The 24,874-nt window shown below is 37.8% G+C and overlaps 1 protein-coding gene across 10 annotated transcripts in view; it reads right to left on the bottom strand.

Moving 5' to 3' along the window:
- LOC132110003 (neogenin-like) overlaps nt 1–24,874 on the bottom strand; it is a 149,338-nt gene that overhangs the window by 44,179 nt on the left and 80,285 nt on the right. For all 10 annotated transcript variants that reach the window (XM_059516619.1, XM_059516534.1, XM_059516609.1 and 7 more), the window contains exons 3-4: nt 14,015–14,290; nt 11,719–11,869 (exon numbers count right to left, since the gene is read on the bottom strand). In XM_059516619.1, coding sequence (XP_059372602.1) covers nt 11,719–11,869; nt 14,015–14,290 — 427 coding nt within the window. The remainder of the gene's footprint in view (nt 1–11,718; nt 11,870–14,014; nt 14,291–24,874) is intronic.

The raw sequence follows: 24,874 nt of genomic DNA, 5'->3' as shown, positions 1-24,874 counted from the left end.
GGTTTTCTAGGACACAACAATAATGTGTTTTCAAATTTTTGGCATTTTTTTGTCTTTTATTTTTAATTTATTTTACACTTAAAGAAGATGTAATGCTAGTACCAAAATCTATAAACTGTCAAGCATGACTCAGCAAATAAAATGTCTGAGTCCTGAGAGGGCAGCTTGACAGAGTCTGTTACACACGCCAGACCACAGGACCTGCATAAGAGCAAGTAACTCAAAAGCCTCGTGCTCAGAGAAACTCCACCCTGCCTCAAACCATCACACATACCTCATCCCAAAGGAAAATCAGCAGGTCTCATAAAGAAGGCCTTTGTAATTTTGGGCTAAAGAACACGCTATGAAACACGTAGGCCCTCTCTCGTCCACCTAAGACACACTTCAGTCTCCATTTTTTCTTTCATGGATTATGATGTTGTAAGTTATAAGCTCTTTTAAGGGTGTGAATGCTGTAGTTCCACACATCAGTGCCTCTCAACTGCAATTGTCTTCTGATCTCTGCATGTGTCTCTAGTCGCGTGCCTTCAAAACTTTAATGCAGGGATCCTCAAATCTGGCCCACAAGATCCATTTTCCTGCAGAGTTTAGCTCTAACCCAGATCAAACACACCTGAGCATGCTAATCAGTGTTTTCAGGATCATTAGAAAATCACAGGTGGGTGAGTTTGATCAGGGTTGGAGCTAAACTCTGGCCAAGATTTAAGGAGCCCTGCTTTAACCCTCTGGAGGCGATTAACGCAGATACGAGTTATGAGTCATTTTCTCCTGATAACCCCCGAAAAGAACTTAAATTACACTTTCAGTTTTAATCGTACAGATAAGAGCAATACATCAATCGAATCTGTAAAGGGTCTACTTTTTTTGGATACAGACATAATAACAACAAAACTTTGTGAACTTATAAAATAAAGATAACAAACAAAGTGTGCTGTCTGCAGCCTTTGTCTGCGCTGATCTTCATGTACAAACATGTCATTAAAATGAACTGTAACTCCGTGAATACTCAACGAAGTGACATGAGAGAGATATCTATAGATAGCTTGACATGTCTACTTTTAAACTAAACAAGTGCCGCAGAAAACAAATATTCTGTGATAAAGTAATCCATATGAAAACAACGCGATGTCCGTTTTTCACGTCTTTGTCTCCTGCAACAATGAGCAATTACAGCAATTTTAGGATGATTGTAATTGAAATGGCTGAAAAATCTAAAATATAGCCACTAGTAATATGATTAGATGGCTTACCACTTTTGACCAATAGGTGGCGCTGTTATCAAATAATTTTGGTGTGTTCTGTGTGAGGTGACAATGGCACACACAAAGTTTGGTGTCAATATGCCAAAGCATTGCAGAGATACAGCCTCAAGTGTCACAAAATCGTTGCTGTGGTATGTGAAAACACTTTTGTCTATCGACACAAAATCCATTTTTTTTAGTCATCACAGTGGGAAGACCACTCGATTTTGGTGAAAATCGGACCAACGGCTGATGAGGAGTTAGAAAAAGTAGGTTTTCAACATAAATCAAAATGGTGGACAGGAAGTCCAGCTTACTCTGGCATATTTGGTATCTATGTTTTAGGCATAAGCCACGGAATATTTTGAGATCAGTTTCATTGCAATAGGCTAATTCAATTAAAAGTTATTAGCATTTATATAAATGTAATTATTAATTGGTTAATGAATGGTTTATTACTCTTGACCACTCCTGTTACCAAATTAATGTGGCATTGTCAGTGTGAGGTGATAATGATGACACATACAAAGTTTGCTGCAAATATGTCAAAGCTTTGCAGAGATATAGGCTCAGAATTATTATTTTGGCACAGTGCCTAAAATTTGTAATGGTGCTGTATGAAAATGGTTTTGTCAATCATCACAAAATGAATAACTTTTGGTCAGCACAGTCTGAAGATGATCTGACTTGATTTTGGTGAAAATCAGACCAACAGTTGAGGAGAAGATAGAAAAGGTAGGATTATAACTTAAATCAAAATGGCAGACAGGGAGTTCAGATTTACTACTAAAAAATCATCTTTCCAACAAATTTGTTCATGCACTAAACGAAAACCATTTCGTGTATCAACACGAAATCCATAACTTTTTGCCACCTTGGTCTGAAGATGATCTGAGCCAAATTTGGTGAAAATTGAACCAGTGATATAGGAGGAGTTCAAAAAAGTATGTTTTCAACATCAATCAAAATGGCGGACAGGACGTTCAGTCAATTATGGGAAATTGTTATCGATGTTTTCAGAATGATGCAAGGTATCTATCAACATCAGTCTGATTACAATAGGTTAATGTAAGCAAAAGTTATTAACATTTTTATAAATTTCATTATAACTTTTGCCCCCAAACTTTTTGAGTACCATCCTAAAATGGCTGACATGGGTTATCATTCCAAAATACCAAAATTGGATATCATTCGACTCGAAATGACCCACTGAATCTAAAGAGATAAGTTTTGTGATTTTTGGCCAAAGCATTCAGAAGTTATGAGCAAAAATATGATTTTTTTTTTTCTCCTGACCACTAAGGGGCAAAGTGCCAAAACATTGCAAGTAGTCTCAGGTCATGCTTGTTATAACACACACCAAGTTTGGTCTTAATAGGCCAAACCATTGTGGAGATATAGCCTCACATCCACTTTTGCATGCTTTTCGTAGAATTCGTTCACATGCAGTTCGGAAACAGTATGACTAATCAACTTGAATTCCATAACTTTTTGCCAGCGTTCTCAGAAGATGATCTGGTTACAATTTTGTGACAATTGGTTAAATGGCCTGGGACGAGTTCGAAAAAGTAGTTTTTACGAACAATTGAAAATAGCGGAAAAACTAAACCTTGCGATTTTTTAATTTTGGTGTCCTTTCGACTGGGCATGAGCCAAGGAATCAGAGGAAAAAACTATTTTTATTTTGTGGTTTAGTTCAAAAGTTATTAGCATAACATTTTTGAAAGTTTAGACAAGTGGCGGTGCTAAAGAGTTTGAGTTAGAGACTCCAAATTTGCTATGGCAACTCTTCTCACTGTCCTCTATCAGTGTGCAAAATTTCACAACTTTCCCACAAGCAGTTCTATGGGCTGCCATAGACTTGCAGCGGAAGAAAAAAAATCACGCTAACGGATAAAATAGGTGCCTAAGCAACGTCGGTGCTTGGCCCCTAATAATAAATTCAATGGTTTCAAGCCCTATTTTGCACCATATAAACATCATAATTCCTCCCATTCATTTTTCAACGAGTGGTCACCCTTAAATGGTTCCTTAACGTTTCTCAACTTGTGTACATTTGACACATACTATTCTTTATTCAGGACCATCAATGCTTTTGGAGCGGTGAGGGAGCAGTAATGCTTTTGTTCTATGTATGGAGTCACCCCAAATAACCCAGAACTTGTGGGCCAAATAACAGCCTTGTGACTGCAGACCGGTTTGGGCTAACAGCTAGCGATGTGTATGCTGTGATGTATATCCAGTTTGCAGCTCTGAGGCTAAACTACTGGCATCCGTCAACAGAAATCCAACACCAAACTACCGGTGGCGCTGACCCAACCTGCCTCACAGCAGCCAGCCTGTGATTGATGCCGTCATAAGATACAAGTGAGTGAGATGAAAGGCTTCCTTGTCAACAGCTCGGAAGGTTCTGGCATCGTCTCCGCCCTTAACTGTTCAGCTCCATGGCTGTGACTCCAAACAGAGCAGCTCCTAATGCTGTGAAAGACTTGAACGAGGGTAGTGACATTATTCCATCTGAAGCCACCAGCAAAAGTTGTGTGCTACCCCACTGGAAAATCCAGTTAAAACCAGCTTCTGATGGTTTCTACCACCATAAAGTCAAAAATGTCAGTGAGATAATCTATATTTCATAAAGCTGAAAAAAGAATGAAACTCTTGAAAAGAAAACATTATTATCACACTTGTATATTAATGGTTGTGGCACCCTCAGTGTTACAAACAAAATACTGTAGGTGAAGTTTATTAGGTAAGGTAAAATCTGCTTCATTGTTTATTAATATAAAAAAATATATCTACCAAACCAAAGTCATATGATGTGACCGATAAAGAAAAAAAGAATAAGAAAAAGAAGAAAGAAAGCTCATGACTGTCAGTAAGTTTTTAAAAAGATCAGAAATCCGGTTTTAAAATGTACTATTGTGATGTTGTAAAAAAATATTTAAGTACATAAATAAAAAAAAATAAAAACAATGGCATTTGTGAATGATTGTTTAAACCATAAATAAATTGATTAAAGTGTAAAAAATGTTTTGAGATAAAAGACACTCTGAATTAATCATTCATTCACTAATGTCATTTATATATATATATATATATATATATATAACATTTGTTTTACTTGATGGTTATCAATATCTAATATTTTTTAGAAATGAAAACCTTTCATAAAAATCTTATAAAAGCCTCTTTTTTTCAAAACCATAAACAATTATAAATACAAAAAGTAGCCCACATTTTTAGGAACTTGGCACATGTGTTTTAAACAATTTCTAGTTTTTACATGTTTAGTTATGGACATTCTTCTTTATCATTGACCCTTTTTTATCTGGTCTACCACACAATGTTCTTAAAATCCCCAACAAATACTCAATCCTATCTAAAACTATCTAACTAGACCAGCTTGAAAGGCAGCTAAGACCATCTTGGTTAAGATTTAACAACCTAAGCTGGAATTATCTGTGTTTTTTAAATGTTGAATAATACGTAGTTAGGAATTAACTGCTTTTTTTTAACTGAGAAGAATGCATTCATATTTATTAATTTAACAACATTGTTGAATAAAGAACATTTCACAAAGCAAATAAATAGTTATAGAGCATTATAATATGCAGGTGGCTCTGAAACAGACTGAATATCATCTCTGGACAGGGCTGTATCCTGACTACATCACATTCAAAGAGTTCAAAGAAGAAAAAACATTCGGAGTCAAGAACCTTTATGAGCTAATGTCATAATATTCTCTAAATCCTGAATATATGTTCGCGCGGCAGCTCCAGTGTGATGTGTGCTGCTCTTTTATAGAACAAGGACTAGGCTTCAAATGAAATACCTCAGAAGAGGAAAAAAATGAGCTTAAAATCAATACTAAGAGCTCCATCTTTACAATGAGTCAGAGTGTTTGTTTTTCCCAGCTGGGCTTAGATGGACCATCATCATACCTTTCTTTATTTGTTTTGCAGGTGCCTCCAATGGTTAACCAATATTTTGATTAGCACATCACTACGCGTATGCCCGAAGCCACAGCCTGCGTAATACGTGCACATTAGAGGTCTGAATAAACTGGCGGGTGAGACTGGATTTAACCCTGGATGTGTCATCAGATTCTGAGTGCACAGAGAGGGTACTGTCATTTCTAAAGGGACGGGGGCACAGAGGGACTCACAGAGGGAAAAAAATGGACAGAGAAGCCAAAATGGAGAGGCAGCCACAAAATTCATATTCTCCAATGACAAAAACAGCTGCCACACATTTGGCTTCATGGTCTATTCAACAGCAGTGATGTCCTGCCAACCAGTAAAACAGACATCCAGTACAATGCATTCCAACCCTTCACTTTTCGGTACCAAAATTTCAGTATTCGGTACAGATACCAGTGAAAATCCATGGTTCTTGGTACCAATTTCGGTACCAAAGCAAAACACAAAAATATGCTAATTAAAAAAATAAATAAATAAAACCAATGCCATTATTTATACTTATTTACAATTGTGTTTAAAGTTTAAAGTTTGTGTTTAAAGTTATATAATTATGAAAAACAGTAAACAAGTTTCACCCAAATTTAATTTGTCTTTTAATTTATGAAATTTAAACACATTTTATTTTTGGTAAATAAAGGGGATTTGCTATTAAAATTAAAACACAGAAGAAATATTGTGATTTATTTCTTTAAAAAATAAAGTTTTATAAAATTTTTCAACAGTAGTAGCAGTATCACATACATTTTACTAAATAATAGTAATATTTCTAGCACAATGCCTTTATGTAAAAATTAACTTTTAGGCCTAATGAATGCATATTTGTCATTTTAACTGAACTTAAGATATTTTTGGTCATTGAGGGTTACTTTAAAAAAATAGTAATAGATCATATTAATTATTATTTAAAGATAATACTAGTATGATAGTAGAATAAGAAGTAATGTATATACAGTGCACTATGAATTGATGAGCTGCTGGGCTCATGAATATTAATCACGTTGTCTGCGTTCAGTCAAAATGGTTTGCTGAAATCAAAACAGGGACGGTAAGAGATCAGCGCCAGCCAATGAAATTGCCATTTGCGCATTAGCTCCGCCCACTACCGGAGAAACTGGTATGTCTTCTGCTTGTTCGAAAATGAATATGAATAATTCTAAATGTACTCCATTATTTTGACAGGAGAAGACAACAAAGAATAGTTTACAAATAACGTGTCGATTCAGCGTGGTAAGACTCTCGCTCTCTCTCTCTTTGCATGTGTGAGAAACAGCGCTATCAGTAAAGCAACGGTGAGTCGTGCGCCTTCACAAAGAGTTTACAGAGCATCAAATACAGGTGCGCTGTGCGTCCATTGAGATGAACTGAAAAGTTCAAATCGCTTGATGGAGAGAGAGCTCTGAAGCTCAGATGCTGAAATTAATGCAAGCGTCATGCGCTTTGGTCTATGTAGTAAACAAACCCGCACGTCTCTGCCATTCATTAATTCACACAGAGACGCCCCAGCCGGCATTTCAACGTTGATTGAAGGTTGAAACAACGTTGGTACCATGGTTGAATCAACGTTGAATTACCTTTCGATTTTGCAAATTGGATCAACGTTGGTATTGTAACGTTGATTCACTGTTGTATCAACGTTGTTTCAGCGTTAAAACAACAACTGACCTTATTTCAAACATATTTCAACGTTGAAAGTTGGTCATGGGCAGACTGTTTTTCAACCGTTCAGCTTTAAACGTTGTATCAACGTTGTTTCAGCGTTAAAACAACAACTGACCTTATTTCAAACATATTTCAACGTTGAAGGTTGGTCATTTGCCGGCTGGGGCGCAGAACACGGATTCATATTTCAAACATCTTCTGCGGCTTAACATTTACAGATACTGGTCCATATGGAGATTTGATTTGATTAATTTATGCTAACTTTGACAAATTCCACGACTGTCCATATTAAAAGTTTCATTTTCATGACTGGATTTTGAGATTCCATCCTCGTTTTCTGCTTCGCGGAAATCATAGCGCTGAACCGGGTTTGAACGGGACCTCGGTACTACCGGTACTTAAAGAAACCTGGTACCGTCACATTAAATTTTTTTTAGTACCAACTTGGTACCGAAGTACCGGGTCTTTTGACAACACTAGTTTGAGGATTGCTGCTATACGAAAAGAAAATTAAACGGCTCAAATAAAATTTGAAAAATGTTGTGTAGTATAACAATTAAGTAAAAAGTAATAACATATATTCTTTGCATTGAATGTGAATGTACACATCCTCATAATTTCATTATTATTCAGAAATCAATCATTCAGTACACCAAAAAACAAAAACATTCTCAGAAGTTTCCAGACTGCTACAAAGAACTAGGCAATTTTACAAATGTTTGCAAGATTTGTGGCATTGAATCATTTAAGCATACTTAAATTGCTTACAATACAACAAAGTAGTAAGCAGCATAGTGGTTGGTTGCTTTATATCATTCAGACACATTGTCTGGCTCTCCTTTTTTCCCTCCACCCAGTTCTTTACCCAGTCTTCAGTGTTTATCCTTCAGTGAATCCAGCCTGTTCTTACACTCCCACTAAGAATCCTAAGCATCTCCAAACGTCATCATCGGTCTATCAGAAGAGGATCCCAGAGATGGGCAACATCTAGGGCCAAGGACTGAGAGCAGCTGGCATGACTCCGCGGTTAATAGAGCACTGTTTGATTTTTGACATGAGAAAAACACCTTTCCCCCTATACACATACAAAGGAGCTCAAGAGACTCCTTGGGCCCTATCATACACTCGGTGCAATGCGACGCAAGACACAGCGCAAATGTGTTTGCTAGTTTCAGTCCAGCTCTGTTCGCATTTTCCCATACAGCTCCATGTCGTTTAATTAGCAAATGCATTTGCATCCATTTGTGCGCCCATGGGCGTGCTGGTCTAAAAAGAGAGTTGTGTTCAGTCGCATTGATATTTTAAGGAGCTGAAAATAGACTGCGCCATAGACCAACTCAAACGTGGTCTAAAGTCAATGGCGCAATATGCTTTTGTTATTTAAAGAGAGCTTTGGTATACAGTGCACCTCTGGGCGGGTCCACAGTGCGCGTTGACTTTGCTTATTACATACAGGGATGCGCATCACACAAACATGCCAAATATTAAAATCAAAAGGATTACAGGTGTAAAAGAATATTATTGTGTAGGCTACATAAATATAAAAATGTAATGATGGATAGTCATTGTATGTATTAGAATTAGGCTACCTATTTGCAATTCAGCCTATTACTACTTATAATGACGAATGAAATTGGCTAATTAATTGAACAATCCTGCCAATACAGCCACTATTTGAAAGCATGCACTGCTACTTCATCCCACACCTTCTTCACCTCAGGAAGCTTTGGTGGATTCCTGCTTGTCCCGTAGATGATCTGCTTGCGCGCTTTAATTTTGCGCATGAGCAGATCGGTTTCTTCGCTTGAGAAGTGTTCAGCTTTTCCGCCAATAAATTCCGGCATGTAAATAACGATTACATTCAAGATTAATATATTTGTAATAATGTACAAATTTAATTGCAACTTCATTATTACTAATGTGTAATAACAAATATTTTAAAATTCATGACTTTAAAGTTTCAATAGAAATGACGAAATCAACGTATATTTTGGTTTACCATAAATTTCTTACATTACCTATATTATTACTTTTTGCTAAAACTTCTATTTAACAAAGATGGTTTGTGCTGGGTCATCAGCGCCCCTTCCTCTAGCCGAACATTACATGGCCAGACTCTATATCAGGAGAGTGTTGGCTCATAACTGCATTTTATCTGGTTATTACATATCCTGAACAAAAGGCTGTAGAAATTATTGCCCATTGACATTGATAAGCAACTCTGCCAATGGCCAACCTACAATAATTTCACCCGATCCTTATAGATCGGGAGAGCAAGAGACAATGATCAACCCCAAATTGGATTTTAAATAGGGTTCCAGAGAGTCGAGCAAAGGGAACAAGTGGGCAGGATAAATAGCTAGTCGGTTGATCAGCATTTCAGTTTTACTGAGCTGCCGTGGATAACAAACATTCAGGTATAGTTGGATCAGCTACACTATTCCAAAAACCATCCAGTTCAGAATCAATGTGTGAGAAGTTTATGCACAGAAACATACAAAAGGTGCAGGGCTACTAGCATAACACAATTAAATAAATTGTAAAAAAGTAAGGGTTTCTGAGTTTCAAGACATTAAGTATTATATGATATGGATTTAATAAAATATTTTTAACAAAAATCATTGATTGCACTCACAAAGTGAAGTAATCTTGTAATCACTGGTTCACACACAAAAAAACATACTTTAGAAATTAGTATAACAGAGTAGAATTCTTTACATTAATAAAATAAATAATTATATTGATGTTAATACTATCATTATTTTAATATTAAAATAGCATTAAACATACTTTTGTGTGACTTTTCTCAGATTTTCTTTAGGGATGAACAACATATTGTACCTGTTGTAACAACCACTTCAGTAACTGTCTGGTTCAGCTCAGCTTCTAAATCGGACCTCAGAAGACTACAGAGGGTAGTCCGGACTGCTGAGCGAATTATCGGTACAACCCTCCCATCTATTCAAGAACTGTACTTATCCAGAGTGAGCAAAAGGGCTGTTAAAATCACTCTGGACCCCTCACATCCAGCACACTCCCTCTTTGAACTGTTGCCATCTGGTCGACGCTACAGAGCACTAAGCACCAGAACGACCAGACACAGGAACAGTTTCTTCCCTCAGGCAATCCATCTTATGAACAGCTGATAATAACTGTGGGACACACTACACTATTTATATTTATATACACTACACTTTTTATCCAACACACATACTTAGCGTACACGTAAATCTTTTGCACATAATTATACATGTACATACATGGAACACACTATACTACTTATATTTATATTTATATACACATACACTTATTTATCCAAACACACATACTTAGCGTACAGTTACAATTTTTCCACATAATATACATGTACATACATAAATGCTCTTTTTAATATACCTGCCATACATTGTCAATTTGTATATTGTCAATCCTTACCCACCTATTTGTATTTTTTTGTATTTTTTATTCCTTATTGTGTTTTTTGTTCTGTCGCTGTTATGTTGCACTGCGGAGCTCTGTCACGAAAACAAATTCCTCGTATGTGTGAACATACCTGGCAATAAAGCTCATTCTGATTCTGATTCTGATTCTGATTGGTAACAAATAAGTTAACACTCAATATTAGAATATTATTATAGTAGTATTATTACAGTATTAGCTGATACTGAATATTTCATTATGCATGCGCATTTTCCTTATTTTTTACATGTAGATCTTAATCTTTAAATATTTAAATTATTTGAAACGGCTAATAATGAAAATGGATTATTTTTACTGGATTACTACAAAATGTTTTATGAAATAAACCTTTTAAAACAAAACAAATTTTTGGGTAAACTAACCCTTCAATAACACTGATAAATGTCATTTAGAAAATCTCATGATTTATAATGCCCAAAATTCACTTGTAACATTTACAACAATTGATTTTGGCTTTTAGTGCTATATTCTTAAATTATTTAGACAAAACAGAATAGAATTTATTATTAGGTCATCCCAATTCTCTAATAATTTCCTGGAATTTTCAAGGCCTGGATATCACGATGTTAAAACTTCCCTGTTGAGAACATCGGTTGATCACACGTGCACTTTGAAAGTGAAAGTGAAAGTGACGTGACATTCAGCCAAGTATGGTGACCCATACTCAGAATTTGTGCTCTGCGTTTAACCCATCCGAAATGCACACACACAGAGCAGTGAACACACACACACACTGTGAGCACACACCCGGAGCAGTGGGCAGCCATTTATGCTGCGGCGCCCGGGGAGCAGTTGGGGGTTCGATGCCTTGCTCAAGGGCACCTAAGTCGTGGTATTGAAGGTGGCTTTGGACACCCTGCAGCTAATAAGAATTGAGCATGAAAAGGTGGCTTTCCAGGTCTAATCTGTGAACAGCCTGGCAGTGTTTCTCATGAGAAAGGTTTGAGAGAGATTGTGTGTGTGTGTGTGTGTGTGTGTGTGTGTGTGTGTGTGTGTGTGTGTGTGTGTGTGTGTGTGTGGGTTGTGTAGACACTTGCAGTCTTGACTGGCATTTACACCTCTCTTGCAGGCGCCCGTCACTCTAATTATTTACTCGGGCAGCTGGGACAGAGCTGTATGCCAGCAGAACTGCAGACGTATACAGAGAGTGATCCCTAAAAGTGGACACTGCTGCCACATGCTCATTTGTTTTAAGCTTGTGTTCGTCACACTGGCAACACACTGAGGAATCAATGACCTGTTAGTGGAAATCACTGTCTGATTCAGGGAGCAGAGCTCTGGATCTATTAATAGCAGAGTATCTACCCACCCCGGAGATCTGTGAGGACAGAGATGCTGTTTGATGATGCATTCCCTACCTGTACTCAATGAGCTGGTCTTTGTGCGTCCATGTGACGTAGGCTGTGGGATGTCCCGTCACCACACAGGGGAGCAGAATGCTCTCTCCAACGACTTTAGACACATGCTGAGGCTCCAGGAGAAACTCCAGGGTCCTTTCTTCCCCTGAATCTGTACAAAACAGAGAAGTGAATTCACAGTCAGTGTCTGCCCCAGTGCTAATATTATTTTTAATAATTTAAATAATAATTACTTTCAAAAAAATGTTTTGTTTTTCTGTAAAAATATTGAAACATCCTTAAAACAAGTCAATCTATATGAAAAGTTAAATAACAAATACTGTTATATATACATATAGATATATTAGGGGTGTCCCCCACTAAGGATTTTCATAGTCGAATTGGAATTTTCAAATCTTGCTAATATTCGACTGAAGGTTGAATCATATGTTTGGGGGCGGGGCAAAACACAGGGTACAACTCTAAAGTAGTAGTAGCCCTTTATTGTCACTAGTCACAAGTACCAGTCACAAGATGGTTTTGTGTGAAAATCCCAGTAGATCAGCAGTTTTTGAAATACTCAGACCAGCCCGTCTGCCATCAACAACCATTCCACGTTCAAAGTCACTTAAATCCCCTTCTTCCCCATTTTGATGCTCGGTTTGAACTTCAGCAAGTCGTCTTCACCACATCTAGATGACTAAATGCACTGAGTTGCTGCCATGTGATTGGCTGATTAGCAATTCGTGTTCAAGCAACTGAACAGGTATACCTCATAAAGTGGCCGGTGAGTATATATATATATATATATATATATATATATATATATATATATATATATATATATATATATATATATATATATATATATATAAATAATATATAAAAAATGTTTTTAGAGAATATATATTTTCTATTAAGTTGAAACCTTTGAGAACATTTTTTTCTATTGCTAGTCAACACAAAAATGATAATTCTGTCATTATAATATTATAGTACTCATCCTCATGTTGTTCCAAACCTGTATGACTTTCTTTCTTCTGCAGAACATAACATTAGATATTCTGAGTGCCAGATATTAGATATTCTATGTCTCAGTGTCTCAGTGTCCATCAGAGGTGGGTAGAGTACCCAAAAACTGTACTCAAGTAAAAGTAAAAGTACTTCTAGAAATATTTACTCAAGTAAAAGTAAAAGTACTAGTCTGAATAGTTACTTGAGTAAGAGTAAAAGAGTATCGGATAAAAAATCTACTCAAGAAGTTAGTTACTAGTTACTTTGGGTCATATATACTGGGCCTATTTTTATTTAGATATATAGATAAAATGTATGTAATGTATGAGAGAAAGTAGACGGTGCGTTTGGAATAAACTGAAGCATTTATAACATTTATTGCATTTATTGCATTAAGATAAAGTAACAAGAGGAGCGTCGCCCACAGTAACTAAGTAAAAGTACAGAATTTTTCCAAAAAATTTACTCCATTAAGAGTAAAAGTACCCATCTTTAAATATACTCCAAAAAGTATTAGTTACCCCAAAAAATTACTCAAGTAAATGTAACGAAGTAAATGTAACTCGTTACTACCCACCTCTGGTGTCCATACAGAGGTCAATGGGGTCCAATGTTGTTTGATGAGAGAATTTTTATTTGTGAGTGGACTATATTTTTAAACATGATTTTAATACAATTTAGGCTTCTGTTTTGTATAACAAAAGGTTGGGTAAGAAATATATATATATATATATACATATATATATATATATAACAAATGTTATTCTTACTCCTCGATAATTTGTTTAAAAGGATGTTTAAATAGACAAAAAGCATAAATAACATTTAAATATAATTTAAATAAATATATAAGAATAAACTCTGAATTTAAACTCTACTTTAAAACTCTCTCTCTCTCCTCTCAAATGTGTGAGTTTCAGTAGTGCATTAAAAAATATATGAAAATAAATAGATTCTGAATCATCAGAACTAATGCCTTGAATTTTTTTTGTGAAGAATGCAGAGGAATTGGCCTTTTCATTATAAATGCTGGGTAATTGTCTGTTCCCAAATAAACAAACAAACAAACAAAATTCCAAATTAAATTTAAATGTCATGAAATACATGTTTTTTTTTTTACTTGGATAATTTTCATGAATTTACTATTATTCTTTTATCAAAATGTCAATTGGTAAATTAGTCTTAATATTAAATTGCAGACAAAGCTTTTTACATTGGTAAAAAAAAAAACAACCCACACATAATTTAATTTGCAACACTACAGTATAGTTGATGATTTGATTTGGAAGTATGGAATATTTACCAGGCAGTATCTGTATTTCTGCTTCTTCACTGGTCTTGGTGGGCCCAGCATTGTCGATCACACAGCGGTACAGGCCTGCGTCTGCCTCTGTGGCGTTACTGATGACGAGAGCACCACTGGGCAGCATGAAGACTCTCTGGTCCAGCTTCACTGGCTCTTTGTTTTGTTCCCAGTGGATGAAAGACACCAGGTCTGGATTCACCTCACAGTTTAGCACATGACTGTCACCCACCCGCACTGATGCGGCTTCCGGCTGACTCAGGTACCGCGGTATACCTTAAAAGAGAAGGAGAGGAAGAAATCAGAATAATTACAAAAAATTCATTATTACATACTGGTTTGATATTCTGCTTATGAACTACACCCCATGAACAGAAAGTGTTAAGCAATTCTTGTGCAAATGAATAAAGAGAGTATATAAAATGGCATTTACTTTTGTAAACTGGCAAGGCTTTCGAAATGTTGAAATACCAAGAAAAACGTCTAAAGCTATTTACCTGTAGGCTAACATAATTTTCCCTGTCTGTGTGATCTACAGTATGTGCTTCAGAGGTGTAGGAAGTTATTGCATTTTGATTAATTGAAGACAATTATGTGCACTGTGGAATCATGCACAATAAGATCATAATCAAATATGGTATGTTTTAATTTCATTTTGACTTTTTTTTAAAGTTAATTATCTTCCTTCTATGCCAGAAATTCAAAAGCGGCTCTTTAGAGGTAAAAATAAAAAACCCATCTAAAACCCAGGGGAACATTTTACCCTCAAATCTCTGTAAATGAAACTGATGGTGCTGAAAAATAGTCAAAGCGTACAAGTGTTTACACTTTCTGGAGTTCCCCTGGTGTCCCTAAAGTGGAGAAACTGCCAGGAACCTCGTCTGTAAGCAGGTAGTGGTGCTGAAAGGCTTCTAAGTCACCGATTTCTCTGCTCCTCAGCCGATAAAGTCCAGAGAAAGTCCAGAGAAATTAATCTACATTAATTCTGGGGTGGTTCAACTATTTATGAATTCTAATTTTGCAGGTGATATATAGAATTTAACAAGATAACAAAAATGTAAATTTTCAAGAATCAGTCCAAACTATCTAAACTGCGTTTCCCGAACCTTCTTAATGCTACGTCATTTGTAAGTTGTACTTTTACGTTAATACGTGTTTCCCGAAATGTTCTTAGTTACGTATACCTTCTGTGAGTCATTCGTTCCTAAGGTTAGTCTGGACCACTCTTTAGCTATACCATATCGATGTTCACAGTTCACTCCGCTAGTGGCCATTGCCCAAAAAGCTTCTTCACGTTTCAGTCAATACGATTGTAATTCTGTGGCAAGAAAAAGTGTAAAACCAAATAAATATTACTATTCTAAAATTGTAATACACCCAGTGTTCAATAAGTGTTCAATTAATTGAAGTGTTTTATGTAAATAATAAAAATGTCATTATAGCCTACTGATGGTTTTAGTTTTTCCATTATAATATGCAAAGGCACATCGGTTAGCAAACCATTAGGACATCAGCACATAATTAGGAGTCTATTTCAAAGGAATGAATGTGATGCGGAGTTCGGGCAGCGAGAAAGTAAATAGTTGTCCAAAATCAAAGACAGCTGCATCTGCGGAGCCAGTTAGGCCTAGTGTATTTGCACGATTTCATTATCGTGTCAGAATAGCTACCATATAAAATATACAATTCTAAAAAAAACTTGCCTACCATGGGAGCAAATTCAGCAGCTTTCACATCTTGTTGTTCCAACTTTGTTGAGACAAACTTGACGGAGCTACCCACTAAAGCCCGAAATTCAGCTGCTGGCTGCTCTCCGTCTTTATGCTGTAGGTAGTTATCTGGAGGTGGTTGGGGATGGATATGGGTTGAATAAGGCCTTGGCGTGGTGGTGCGTTCACTCAGTCACAAACATCCTACTCCGTCACGCCACCGATTACATGCCTTTCTCCAGGTACAAAGTGATGGAGACACATCAAGGCTTCCATGCCATTGCATGTGTCCAGTGAGTAATTGGCATTTTTGACGGGACACTTCGCCATCCCATCAGCGCTCGACCAGGCATTCATAATATATATGTGACCCTGGACCACAAAACCAGTCTTAAGTCACTGGGCTTTATTTTTAGCAATAGCCAGTTTAATGCCAAAAATCATTAGGATATTAAAGGAAAATGCTCTTCCCTCACGTAGCTCTCTCGTCTCAGTGCGTGCACTCAAACGCTGAAGAGTGCGGCACCACTATGCTAGCGTTAAGCTTAGCCCCATTCATTCCTTAGGATCCAAACAGGGATGAATTTAGAAGATAAAAAACACTTCCATGTATTCCCTATTTAAAAACAGTTACATGAGTAGTTACACGAGTAAGTATGGTGGCACAAAATAAAACGTTGCAATTTTCGAAGCGGATAAAAAATGATGACTATAATGTATGACGGAAGAGCACTTCGCAGCACTTCGACCTCGGCACAGTAATATCATCACTCCTGAAAAATCCTCACGTTTGTTGTATTGACAGAAGTTAGAGGGAGAGGGAGAGGGGGAGTTTTCAGGAGTGATGATATTACTGCACCAAAGTTGAAGTGTTCCTCTGGCTCAGTGGTAGAGCATTGCATTAGCAGTGCAAAAGGTAGAGGGTTTGATTCCCAGGGAACACATGTTAGGTAAAACATTTTAGCCTGAATGCACTGTAAGTCGCTTTGGACATTTAAAGTGTGTGTGTGTGTGTGTGTGTGTATATATATGTGTGTGTGTATGTGTGTGTGTGTGTGTGTGTGTGTGTGTGTGTGTGTGTGTGTGTGTGTGTGTGTGTGTGTGTGTGTGTGTGTCAGACAATGGAGAGATGCAAAATGTGCAGTGTTGGGGGGCCTCCAGGAATGAGGTTGGGAACCACTGTCCTAAGGTATGGTTCGGGGGAACACACCTAGGAAAGGTACACCTTTAGTTAAGACATACCTTTAGAGTCTTCATAGAACGCTAAGAGACACCGTTATCGGGAAACACAGCCATGATTTATAACTCTGATTCAACAATTAATTTAAATTTCCTGCATGGGATTTTAATGTATAAAATTATTTTATGTAATAATAATAATAATAATAATATGAAAAATTGTACTGTAGGAATATATTGCTGTTCAGTGCTTGGTGCTGTAATTTTATATTGGTTTATATATTATATTTTATATATATTATTTTATATTTTAGTTTGACTGAATGACTGATTGCGTTGATATATAAAATGTTTTTGAAAGACGTCTCTTATGCTCATCAAGTCAAACAGTAATATTGTGAAATATTATTACAATTTAAAATAACTTCTATATCAATATATATATTTTATCCTTTAGAAATCATTCTAACATACTTATTTGCTCAATAACCATTTATTCTTAAGCATGTTGAGAATAGTTGTTCTACTTAATATTTTTTTGGAAAGTAAGATAATGATTTAAAAAATTTACTGCCCCCTAAACATTGGAATGATGGTGTACTAATAACTGGGTGAAATCTGTGATGTGAGATCTGTAAATTCTGTAAATCTGTAAATCTTCATTTTGAGATTTTAAATAATGCCTGAAAGACATTTACTAGCCGAGGTCCTGGAAAAGTCATGGACTGAATAAGACATTTCTGATAAAAACTTTTTCTTTTCTTTTCTTTTTAAGGTTAAAGAGAGTTCTATATTTAAATCAGCTACGTTCCTCAAGTCTTCCTCATGTTTTTAGCCCTGAAACTGTTCAGTTGAGCTCATCGGAGCACTAAGTTCATCACTTCACATAATGAGGAGTGAAGCGTTGAACACTTTGCTTAATACAGTTGTCTCCACTTAATCACAGTTCCCTCTCATTCGATACGGTAGCTACTCCTTTTACATGTTTCTCTGCCAAATCTGCATCCTGCTTCATATGGAAATATAAATCACAAATGAGATCTCTTTAATATCTACCTTCTGGAAAAAGAAGTACACTTTGGCGCAGCAAAGAGTACTATTATAAAAAATAATATACTTAAGTACAAACTGAATGTAATGATTTTGTTGATGTAAGTTAAATTATTGTTAATTGAAATTAAATGGAAATGTGTTATACTTAGCTAAACTATAAAGTTTTTTTTTTTTTAACCATTGAAGTATGACTTTAGTCTACCTTCATACATAATTTCATTTCTATTAAAACTTTAAAATCACTGCCACTAAAGCTCAAAACAGAGATCTGTAGATACCTTGCAGGTGAACATAAAGACTCATGCATGAAAATATATTTGTGAGAGTCTAAGAGAAAGGAGTGATGGGGTTTCCTTTGTCTGGCATTAGTCCGTTAAACACATGCCATGCTCTCACTCTCTCTTAATGTGAAAGAGCATGCAGTGAGAGATGCTATCAGCCGCTGGCTCTGAGTGAACAGAGAACAGCATTCATTCATCTCCACAGGCTCTGCTTTATAACAGCAGACAGAAAGGTTTCACAGAGCATGCTGTGGGATTTTAATCCCCTTATAAACTATATACAAAATCTGGTTTTTAAAACAGAGCAGCTTTTATACTCTTAAAGGAAACATTCTGGGTATTTCTGTCCATTAAGTACCTTTTACAAGAAGAAAAACAAACATCTGTATGGCTAGAGGACATACAGTATAAAATATTTAAAATATAGGGAAAACATTTATTTTCTTGCAAAATAAACTCTTAGAGGGTGATTAATACAATAATGCAAAGTGGTTGAAGGTATTAGTGAAAGTGGTTGAAGCAATTTAATACATACATAAATGCATTAATGGAAATTTAAAGTTGATTCAAGTTTAAATTATGTTGTTATGTGAGAAGGCAGGCAGTGCAGAGTGATATTGTCACAGTGTCTGGTGTGTGTTTGCCTGGGTGTCCACTAGTGGTCTCACTTCCCCATAGTCACCCGACTGTAGGCACTACATTTCCCACAAATTGCACACCTGTTAATTGCACTCAGCTGTCTCCACTTTCATCGTTTTCACCTGTCTATATTAACCGGTCTGTTTCATGGAGTCCTTGTTTTCCGTCACCCGGCTTTCTCGTGTTCCCTTGTGTTTTTCTTGTTTCTTGTTTTGGACTGATTTTTGTGGTTATGACCTCTTGCCTGTTTTTTGGATTTGATTTTGGATTACGCCATTAAAACACTGCATTTGGATCTCTGTTTGTCTGTTACTGTACGTTCGTGACAGAAGGACTCCATCATGCCCAGATCCAGCAGTGTGGGATTTCATATCCGTTCCCCAGCCACCATAGAGGAGCGGATGGGAAGACTTTTGAACTTAACTACCCTCCGTCAAAAGGGGAGTGAGGTGGGTGGTTTGGTGCAATTGTTCTGGATCATGGCGGTAGGAATGGGGTACAATGATGAGGCAATTAAAGACCTTTTTAACACATGTCTGGATAACCCTGTGCCAGAGTGGGAGATGAAGGAGCTGGAGATCCTGGATTTTTGGGGGTTCACCATGTACCTACAACATCGGTCTCAGTGGGACCCCCCAGCCACACCTATCTCTCCAGGTGTAATAGCCGCCTCTAATCCTGTGTCTCCAGACAGGAGGACCACCAGCCCAGCGCCACTGCACAAGGTGGTAGCCAGCCCAGCGTCACTGCCCAAGATGGCCGCCGGCCCAGCGTCACTGCCCAAGATGGCCGCCGGCCCAGCACCACAGCACAAGGTGGTCGCCGACCCAGCGCCACAGCACAAGATGGCCGCCGGCCCAGCGCCACTGCACAAGATGGCAGCCACAGGTGACCGTCCAGAGTTAAGTCAGGTCCCCACTGACCAGGTCCCCGTGGTCCCTACAGAGTCGAGTCAGGTCCCCGTTGACCCTCCAGAGTCAAGTCAGGTCCCCGTTGACCCTCCAGAGTCGAGTCAGGTCCCCGTTGACCCTCCAAAATCAGGTCAAGTCACCATTAACACTCATGAGTCAAGCACTACCACAGTTAGACCTCAGGAGTCAATTCAAGTCACCAATAATCTTCATGGGCAAGGTCAAGTCACCAATGAACTACCAGAGCCTCTTCACGCCTCTGCTGAACTACCAGAGCCTCTTCACGTCTCTGCTGAACTACCAGAGCCTCTTCCCATCTCTGCGGAACTTCCAGAGCCTCGTCACGTCTCTGCGGAACTTCCAGAGCCTCTTCACGTCTCTGCTGAATTACCAGAGCCTCTTCACGTCTCTGCGGAACTTCCAGAGCCTCTTCATGTCTCTGCGGAACTTCCAGAGCCTCTTCACGTCTCTGCGGAACTTCCAGAGCCTCATCACGTCTCAACTATCCACCATCTCATCAGCACCGCCCTGGTGAGCTTTTGTCTTGCCCGCACGGCTGTGGTAGGCTTCTGCGCCGCCCTGTTGGGCTTCAGTCTCGTCTGCTCGGCTGTGGTGGTTCTCTGCGCCGCCCTGGTTGGCCTCTGTCTCGACCACACGGAGGTGGTGGTCCTCTGCGCCGCCCTGGTGGGCATCTGTTTTGTCTGCTTGGCTGTGGTGGCCCTCTGCGCAGCCTTGGAGGGCCTCTGTCTCAACCACACGGAGGTGGTGGTTCTCTGCACCGACCTGGTGGCCGTCAGTCCCGTCTGCTCAGCTGTGGTGGGCTCCAGTTCCATCTGCGCCATCCCGGTGGGCTCCAGTTCCATCTGCGCCATCCCGGTGGGCTCCAGTTCCATCTGCTCCACCCTGGATTCCTGCCCTGTCAGCTCTGCCCTGGTCCCCTGAACTTTTCGTGCTGGTCTGTTTGTTTTGTTGTTGTTTTGTTTTTATCTGTTTCCCTCTATGGACCTGGCCCTCCGTCCTTCCCCCTGGTCCTCCGCCGGTCCAACTCCCTCCTGGTCTCTGTGTTCCCTGGTCTGTTCTTGTGTTCGGTGGAGCATCTGGTAGCTGCTCCTTAGAGGAGGGGGTAATGTCACAGTGTCTGGTCTGTGTTTCCCTGGGTGTTCACTAGTGGTCTCACTTCCCCATAGTGACCACACTGCAGGCACTACATTTCCCACAAAGCTTTGTCCCTTCATCACGGTTAATTGCACACCTGTTAATTGCACTCAGCTGTCTCCACTTTCATCATTTTCACCTGTCTATATTAACCGGTCTGTTTCTATCTGTTTCATGGAATCCTTGTTTTCCATCACCCGGCTTTCTCGTGTTCCCTTGTGTTTTTCTTGTTTCTTGTTTTGGACTGATTTTTATGGTTGTGACCTCTTGCCTGTTTTTTGGATTTGATTTTGGATTACCCCATTAAAACACTGCTTTTGGATCTCTGTTTGTGTGTACGTTCGTGACAGATATAAGGAATGAAAAATATTGTAAATATTGCTGTGAAAATACACATAGGTAACTTCTGTTGGTGCATGTAAAATTATTAAATAAAATTATTAATTTAATTTTATTAAATATTTTTTTATCTTGTGTGCATTTAGAGAAAAAACATATGGGAAATAATATTAATATTTATTAAAAATAGATTTTACTATTTTACTCCACTGTCAGATGTTTGGGGTCAATGGGATTGATCAAAAGTTACAGTAAAGACTTTTACATTGTTAGAAAAGGTTTACATTTCAAATAAATGCTTTTATTTCAAAATGTCTGTTTATCAAAATAACGTGAAAAAAAAATGATTTTACGATATATTAAAATGGAAAACTGTTCTTTTAAATTCTATGGTAGTTATTTTTTATATTCCACAATATCAATGTTTTACTGTTATTTTTGGTTAAATGGATGATAAACCAGTATTAAACCAGCTCTAACCAGCATGAACCAACCTGGACGAGCTCGAGAATTCATGCTGGTTTAAACTGGTCATTTCAGCAGGGTACAGTAACGTAAATAATCATAGTTTAGAGTACAGTTCAGGCAATGTGTTTTGGTGGCAATGTGAACCCTCCGTGCTTTTACATTCTTCCTCTGTTATGTCCTTTCCAACCAGTTAGTCCAAGAGCAACATTTGTTGAGTGATTCATTACACTGGTGTAAATGCTACATGGGAACCAGTGAGTGCCATAAGCTTGGACCTCACAGAAACAGCTCACAAACACAAACTAAGGGTCTACCACACACACACACACACACACACACACATCCCATTCTGGTGGCCTGGTCAGGGCATCTATCTCAGTACACAAGAACATGCTTCAAACTGGAGATTTGGATCGAAAGATGCAGTAGAGTTTATTGGCCAGACTCTATTTTATCGGAAGGGACAGATTGTCAGCTCTGCAACTGTTTGTCCACATCATCAAATTATGAAAGCTTATATCTGCTAGAGAATAAAAAATATAAAAAATTGCAATATTTTATCCATCAATTCTTCATATTTTTCTCAGAATTTTAAGAACTGAGTACTTTTTTAGAACTGAGTATTTCTATCTTGCCATTGGGAGCTATTGATTGTGAGATGTAACCCCAGAATTAAAACAAAAAGTGTAATAATTCTAAGTTAGAAACTGACAATTCTGACTTTTTTTAGACAATTCTGAGTTAATTGTGAGAAATTGATTGTGTAAACTCAGAATTTGGAAGAAAAAAGTCAGAATTGTGAGATGTAAAAGTTATAATTTCACGATTTTGACTTTTCTCAGAATTTAGAGTTAATATCTTATATTAATTGCGAGATTTAAACTCATAATTTGGAGAAAAAAACTTGTGAGATGCTAGATGTAAATGTGCAAATGTGCACATGAACTCACAATTCAGATTTATTCGTCAGAATTACAAGTTTATATCTTGCAATTGCAAGTTTTTAATTGCGAGATGTAAACTTGGAATTCTGAGAAAAAAATTGCGAGATGTAAACTTGGAATTCTGAGAAAAAAAGTCAGAATTGCAAGACGTAAACTCACAACTGCAAGTTTTATGATGAACAGCTGTGATAATATAAACGTGCAATTCTGACAATAAAAGGAAGAATGAGTGAGATATAAATTCGCATCTCCGAGAAAAAAAAGAAACTGAACTATGAGATAAGAAGTTGTAATTAACTTTTAAAAATGTTATCCTGTTGTGGAAATAAGCTTCCATACCGAATTACAACTGTAACATGACCATTACAGGTTAGTGCTGAGGCACATGAAAACACACAAACAACTGGGTGATGAGAATTTCCAAATAAAGCAAGTTCCACACACTAGGAGCCATAGCAAGGGAAAAAACGCTGAAACGAAAAATAGCAGCCTCAAATCATGGGCCCCTAAGGCCCCCAAAGTACCATGAAGTAGGCCCCAACTTCCATTTACCTCTGTCAAAAAGAGAAAGGAATTTGAGTGTGTATAAGGTCTCTTCCATCCCGCTGGGCTGAAGCTCATTCACTGTTCATTCAACTCTGGATACTGTTCTTTATTGGGGTCTAAGAAGCGGCAGGTAACTCTTTAAAAAGCTCCAGAAATTTACAAGCTCATGGACAAACAGCTCCCTCCATTTTGCGACAGGGTTTTTAGGCCTGTAGAGAGCAAATAGAGCTGACCACAATTTACCGATGCTGTTAATGCTGGATATGAGTAGATAAATCTGGAGTTGGGAAGGTCTGAGAGGAAAACAAAGAGACCAACCTCACAGCAGAGTGCGCTTGCATGGATTTGCAGTAAACAGCAAACCCATGCAAAGACCCCAACCCAGCGAGGGGAAATAAATAGCCATACCTGCCATATATATACAGTAGATGTAGATGTACACATTTTTATCAGGAAATGGTGCCAATCTGAATTCTATTGACCCTTCACTAAAAGATACAATTTGACCACATTAAATATTCATCTCAAGGTTCGTGCAGTCTTTACATGGCTTCTGTCCAAATTAGAAAGCTGTTTGAGCTCCAGTCATCTGTCCTGGAGTTCTATAAATATGCTGTCTAAGAAGCACCTAAAGGAGAAAACTGCCAGCCATAACATGACATAGTTCAGGGAGGAGTCACACTGAGAATTGCATGTCACCTTTCCAAGCGTGTAAATTTTGCATGAGCCTTACATGCAAGGATAAATATTTGATAGCGATCTGCAAGATCTTCTTTTATTAGTTTAAATGTTGTCCTCACAGCTGGTTCCAAAACTAATCAGACCTCCTGTGTTTGGTTACATACTCTGAACTACTGAATGAAGATCACAGAGTAGATTCTTCAGTCAACATACGTTAATATTAGAGTTAAATTCAGTCAGCATTTTGTGGTAAAACACAGCACTGAGAACTAATGATACAGGATTAGTAATAATTTGCAATCAGTTTAAAGAGTGATAACATTAGGCATCCCTCATCTATGGTGATACATGGCACATACTCATTCGCTAAATGTTTAAGGAGATATTAATGCAACTTCTTAAAGTTGATGTTACATGCAAATGTTTACAAAAAATTAGAGTGGTTGTACTGTAACTCTTGTTTCCATCTTTACTCTGTACAAAACAGATAATCAATGGTCAAGCTGATTTTTGACCGTCATAGCTGGTTTGTTGCTGGTCCAAAATTTTTCATAAGTTTCAAATCATGATCACCAGTTAGTAACAAGGACTGCATGTTTAATAAAAATAATAGTACACTACGTTGTGATTTAATTAAACATGTGTGCTGCGTGTTTCAAAGTGAAGCGTGGCAGTGTGTTTATGTATAAATGAGCAGCTCATGAGCCTGTGTTACCAGCATCTCAGAGTCTACACAGTAAATGCTGCGCCACACAAACTCCATCTCTGCATCTACTCTGAGTTTGGGTCGCTTTAATGTGCATTTGGGAACACAACATCTTTCCATACTTGTAATGAGAACTGCTTAACCCTCTGGAGTCTAAGGGTATTTTGGGGCCTGGAGAAGTTTTGTCATGCCCTGACATTTGTGCTTTTTTCAGTTTCTTATAAACATCTAAATGGCTAAAGTCTAATC

The sequence above is a fragment of the Carassius carassius genome, chromosome 2 (assembly GCF_963082965.1).
Source record: "Carassius carassius chromosome 2, fCarCar2.1, whole genome shotgun sequence".
Classification (NCBI taxonomy): domain Eukaryota; kingdom Metazoa; phylum Chordata; class Actinopteri; order Cypriniformes; family Cyprinidae; genus Carassius; species Carassius carassius.
Note: the sequence above shows the minus strand (reverse complement) of the source record. Positions and strands in the feature narration are given on the sequence as shown.